This window comes from Cyprinodon variegatus, unplaced genomic scaffold (genome assembly GCF_000732505.1).
Source record: "Cyprinodon variegatus isolate N-32 unplaced genomic scaffold, C_variegatus-1.0 Scaffold373, whole genome shotgun sequence".
Lineage (NCBI taxonomy): Eukaryota > Metazoa > Chordata > Actinopteri > Cyprinodontiformes > Cyprinodontidae > Cyprinodon > Cyprinodon variegatus.
This window is the reverse complement of record NW_015150826.1, coordinates 359,956-365,361: the sequence shown is the minus strand read 5'-3', so window position 1 is coordinate 365,361 and position 5,406 is coordinate 359,956. Positions and strand designations below refer to the sequence as shown.

The window sequence follows — 5,406 nt, the reverse complement described above, 5'->3', positions numbered from 1 at the left end:
TGACTTCAAACCAAAAAAAAAAGGTAATTTTCTGTTTTGTTTTATTCTTGGATCGGGCTTTAAAGTGTTAAATCTGGGTGTAGTGCTGGACTAAGAGCTGAACCTTCAGAGACTCACAAAGTCAGGAGTAAAGTCAGCCTGAAGAACGTTTCCAGGATTCAAGGACTGGAGTGTCAGCAGGACCTTGAAAAATGAATTCATGTGTTCATTTTTCTAAAAAGTGGATCAGAAAGCTGCAGCTGATCCAGAATGCTGTTGCCAGCGTCCTCACTAAAACTGAGAAAGTAGAGCACACGAGATCCGCTCAAAGAATAGAATTTAATATACTTCTATTCATCTATAAATCGCTGGCTTCTTTCCTAAATGTATAAATGTCAGCATATCAACCACCTTTGATTGTTTAACATGGTTAGCTTCAGTTTGTTGTCCTCTCCTTCATCTTCCTGCTGCCGTGTTCCTCTGTTTTCATCATATAAAGCCCTTTGATTTGACCCGCTCCTTAAACGTGTTACACAAACGAACCGCCTTGCCTTGAATCACGTATGAGTGCGTGAGAACTCTACATCTCTGTCGGCTCTGAACTCTTGACTCACTAATACATCCGTTTGAACCAGGGTTAAATGTGTCTGTAAGCTGGGGGGTGGGGGGAGCGTTTCCCGGGAGGGGGACACACACTCGCAGCACAACACGGAGTTTTCTGGCTGCTCGCTGATGCAGGAAGTCTGCAGCAGCTGCTGAAGCGGAGCAGCTGCTGCGGTGATTAGTCTCTGGCATTTTATAGAGCCGGTCTGAGGTCTGCTGAGGAGAAACGCTGCGAGGGAGAGGAGAGGAAAACGCCGGTCTTTCCACGCCAGGGGGCGCCACACTTCCACAGAAACCTTTGGAGAGGAATAGAAATAAACATGTGACTTTTTAAACAAGTCTTTTTTTTAAATTAGAGAAAGAAATGAGAGGAATTCTGTGGTTTTGTTTCAGTCGGACGTGGTCCATCAGAGCGTGTTTGAGCTGATCCACGCAGACGACCGCGCTCTATTCAGACGCCAGCTTCACTTCTCCTTCAACCCCAATGTGGACGGTGCGGAGAATCCCAGTAAGTCTGTTGACTCTGAGCTGCAAACCTCCTCTTGTTTTCTTTGGGACTTTGAAAAAAGACACATTACGTTTTGTTTGAAGCTTTTCTACTCTTGTGTTTTTGTTTCGTTTTTGCATCTGTTTTGTGTTTATTTTAAATGCTCTGGGTTTTTTTTGTTTTTCTGTTTTCTCTCTGCACATCTAACCAGACTTGTTTTTTTTTCTGTGCTGGCTTGGCTTTTAATTTGCTTGTTTTCTGTGTTTAATGTTTATAATCATGTTGATAGTTTAATCTGCATGTCGTATGTCAGTTTTATTTGTATTTGTTTAGTTCATGCGTTGCAGACGGCTGCTTCTCCATCTGTGTTTCTTTTTCCTTTTTATTTTGAACTCTACTTATTATGCAGCAGCTGATTTCTATAGATTCCATTTCATCTTTATCAGCTTGTTTCCAACAGTCAAGATGCTTTAGAAAGGATGTCTGGTTTTCCTAAGGACTAAACAGTGGATCTAGTGTTTGTTTGGATCATCCTGACTCTGATGTTTCCTCTAGATGAGCAGAACAGCGCTGAGATCAGCACCAACGTGGTGGCCTACGATCTGCAGACCATCCCTCCTGAAAACTCTTCTTTCCTGGAGAGAAACTTCTGCTGCCGTTTCCGCTGCCTCCTCGATAACTCCTCTGGATTCCTGGTAACGCAAACGCTTTCCTCCATCTTTTTTTTGTTGGAGCAACAGCGGAAAACGTCGGTCAGTCTGAGCTCTTTCCGTTCATCTTCAGGCCCTGAACTTCCGCGGCCGCCTGAAGTTCCTCCACGGTCAGAACCGGGTGTCGGAGAACGGCGCGCTGGTCCCCCCGCAGCTGGCTCTGTTCGCCATCGCCACTCCGCTGCAGCAGCCGTCCATCCTGGAGATCCGCACCAAGACGCTGATCTTCCAGACCAAACACAAGCTGGACTTCACGCCCATCGGCATCGACGGCAGGTACGAGTCTCTGCTGGGGGAACGCTTCGGAGAATGAGCAAAATCTGCTTCTGATTGGGTTTGTAGAAAACATCTGATGTTGATCTGAGGTGCGTTTGTGTCCACAGAGGAAAGATCATTCTGGGATACAACGAGGTGGAGATCAGCATGAAAGGGTCCGGCTACAGCTTCATCCACGCTGCTGACATGATGTACTGCGCCGACAAGCACTTGAGAAGTACCTCCCTCTATTCTTACCTACTCATTCATTGCATATCGTCCCTTCCTCATCCAGTAACAGATCCTCTGTTAGGCAACTGTCCTCGAAGGAAAGTTAAAGACCAGATGTTCCTCTGCAGGGACAATATCCTGCAAATCATTCAGATGTCCTCAGATATGTCAATAATAATTTAGAGGACTTTTAACCAGATGTAACCAGATGTTTGCGTGATTTCTAAGCCATAACAAGGCTTTTGTTGGGCGACTCTATAAAGCCTGGAACTCAAATGGTTGAAGTGAGAAATCTTTCCTGATGGGAAGCAAAACATCTTCAGTCTTGGAAAATAAAGTCCATTGGTTTGTTTTTAACTTTTTTTTTGAACTAGACATAAAGAACAATAATATCTAATGATATAAATAAAACTATTGGTATCTATTATTAGATATTAACTAATATAGAAAATGATGCATCGTGATTCAAACTAATAGTTATACATCCTGTTAGATAGTTAGTTTTAACATAAATGATGAATGGAATGGAATAAAATGGAATGGAAAAGAACAGAATAGAATAGAATAGAATAGAATAGAATAGAATGGAATGGAAAACAGTAGAATTGGGTAGAATGGAAAAAAATAGAATAGATTGGAATAAAATAGAATAGATTGGAATAAAATAGAATGTAATGGGATAGAATGGAATAGAATAGAATAGAATGTAATGGAAAACAATAGAGTTGGATAGAATGGAAAAAAATAGAATAGAATGGAAAACAATAGAGTTTGATAGAATGGAAAAAAATAGAATAGAATAAAATAGATTGGAACATAATAGAATGGAATAGAATAGAAGTGAATATAATAGAATAGAATGATCTTTCCTGAAAATTTAGGTGCATAAAAGCAGGTTTATAAATAGCAGCAAACAGAAAAACAGTCAGAAAATCTAGAATTACAAACAAGAAGCAAAAACCAGAATACTGTTCAATAATGGAGAGTCTCACATCTCTAATGGAAATAATGTGTATTTTTTTTCTCCAAAGTGGTGTAATTAGATGAAATGAAATTTGCAGCTCAGTCGGGTAATTTAAATCATCAAGACTTTCCTCGCTCTCCGTACCTGAGAGAAAGAAGCAGGATGGTTGGTGGAAACCAGTGCAAACAGCAGCACTGGTTGTAGCTGCTGGGAGGAGGGATCTGCGATGGCGCTACTTTGTGTGCTTCTCTATAAAAACAGAGAAATAAAGAGGTGGTGACTGTTCTTTGGAGCTGAAAGATGAATCCTCCTTGTCTTCCCCAGTGCTGAGAACTGGAGAAACTGGTTTCTGCTTCTTCAGACTGCTGGCCAAAGATCGGCGGTGGGTGTGGGTCCAGTCCAACGCCCGGCTGGTCTATAAGGATGGGAGACCAGAATTCATCGTGGCCCGACAGAGAGCTTTGACGTGAGTCTGTCTGGTTGAGCTGATGGCGTTCTGAACCGATGACCAGCTGCTTTTTAAACCGCTCTGTTTGCTCTGCAGGAATGTGGAAGGAGAGGAGCAGCTCCGCCTCCGCCAGCTACAGATGCCGTTCAACTTTGCCACCGGAGAGGCTCAGCTCTACGACCTGCCTCTCAGCCTCGAGGTTTCAGACCTCTGCTCCGCTCCCAAGCAGCGGAAGCTTGATGATGAATCCAGTAACTCTCACTCCTTACTGGGCTGCCTGATGAACCAGGATCATTCTATTTACTGCCAGCATGAAAAACCCAACAGCATCAACCAGCTGAGCGACGTGGCCTTCCAGGACACCCACGCCACGGTGAGCGTTCCCAGAGAGGTCAAACCCAAGCCTCCTGTGGAGGATTCGCTGTTGAAGTTAGACCCCACCGTTCAGGACATGGTGGAGACCCTGGAGCAGATCTTTGGGGATGCTGACGTCATCGAGGCGGTGGACGTGGGGCCGGAGGAGCTGCAGAGCTGGGAGAACTCTCTGATCAACTTCACCACCAACAACGAGGTGTTCAAAGAGGACCTGAATGAAATCCTGCGCAGCGACATCCTCTCCTACGTGGCAGAGCAGCTCCAGAAGGAGGGAGGGTTGATGTTTCCAGGTCAGCTGGACAAACCCTCTGCTGCCGAGCTCCAGAACCCCGACCTCAGCTGGCCCCTTCTGGCCCAGAACCAGCTGACTCCCAACGGAGGGGAGGCGCTGGTGGAACAGCCGCCTCCTCTCTCTGGAACCATGAAGCTGAGCCACCTGGACTTTCCTCCCATGAGTTCTCCTGGAGGAAACGTCCTGCAGCCACAGCTTCCATCTTCCCTCAAGCTGAGCAGCTCCACAAACCAGATGTTCAACCCTTCATGTCGCCAAACCCCAAGTCAGCAGAGTGTTTTCAAAACCAGTCCCACAGACTTAGCTAGTCAGCTCAACGCTAACCAAACCCCAGCGCAGATGGGAGGGCCCGTCCCCGACCCAAACGCAGGAGGAACCCTAAACCCGATGTTTCTCTTCATGGGAAACCAGTGCAACGGCGCCAACACGCATCAGAACTTTATGGAGCCGTACGCCCCGGAAGTTTCAACCAAACCCAGTCTTTCCGCAGATCCCTCCTCCAGCCGGTACACTCTGCGGGCGCTGAACGGCCAGCAGCAGCGGTCAGGCCTCTCTGTCAATCAAATATCAGGATTTCAAACGAGTCCCACCATCCAGAACGCGTTCAGAACTCCAGAGACGCTTCAGTTTCCTGAACAACTGGACTGCATGTTCCGGAAAGCCGCTGCTCCCAATCTCCCTAATGGAATCCATCCCGGTCAGACGGCGACGGACGCCTTCCAGATCCCCGCCAAGACGTCCTGCTACTACCAGGCTCTTCCGCAAGGCGGCCCTGTGGCGGTTCCCCCGACTCCGGAAGAGGCGGTGATGTCTTACCAAATGGCTGCGGGGGTTAAGACCAACGGTCTGATGATGCAGCAACCCTTCCTGCACTTCACTGAAAACACACAGGTTGGACATTATTATTGTTTCCTTTAAACTTTAGCTCGTTTATTTTTACCCTAATATTCATATTAGTTCAATTTCAATTTTGATCATTTTTACGCTCTGCTGAAACAATTGATAAAACACACAGGTGTCAAGTAACAAAGTACAAATACTTGGTTACTGTACTTAAGTACA

General features: G+C 45.8%; 1 protein-coding gene across 1 annotated transcript in view; it reads left to right on the top strand.

The window, feature by feature from the left end:
- The window catches only part of LOC107092283 (aryl hydrocarbon receptor-like), a 79,600-nt gene that overhangs the window by 69,263 nt on the left and 4,931 nt on the right, over window positions 1-5,406 (top strand). The window contains exons 5-10 of the mRNA XM_015386653.1: window positions 976-1,090; window positions 1,625-1,764; window positions 1,853-2,055; window positions 2,163-2,272; window positions 3,554-3,695; window positions 3,774-5,235. Of these exons, the coding sequence (XP_015242139.1) occupies window positions 976-1,090; window positions 1,625-1,764; window positions 1,853-2,055; window positions 2,163-2,272; window positions 3,554-3,695; window positions 3,774-5,235 (2,172 nt within the window). The remainder of the gene's footprint in view (window positions 1-975; window positions 1,091-1,624; window positions 1,765-1,852; window positions 2,056-2,162; window positions 2,273-3,553; window positions 3,696-3,773; window positions 5,236-5,406) is intronic.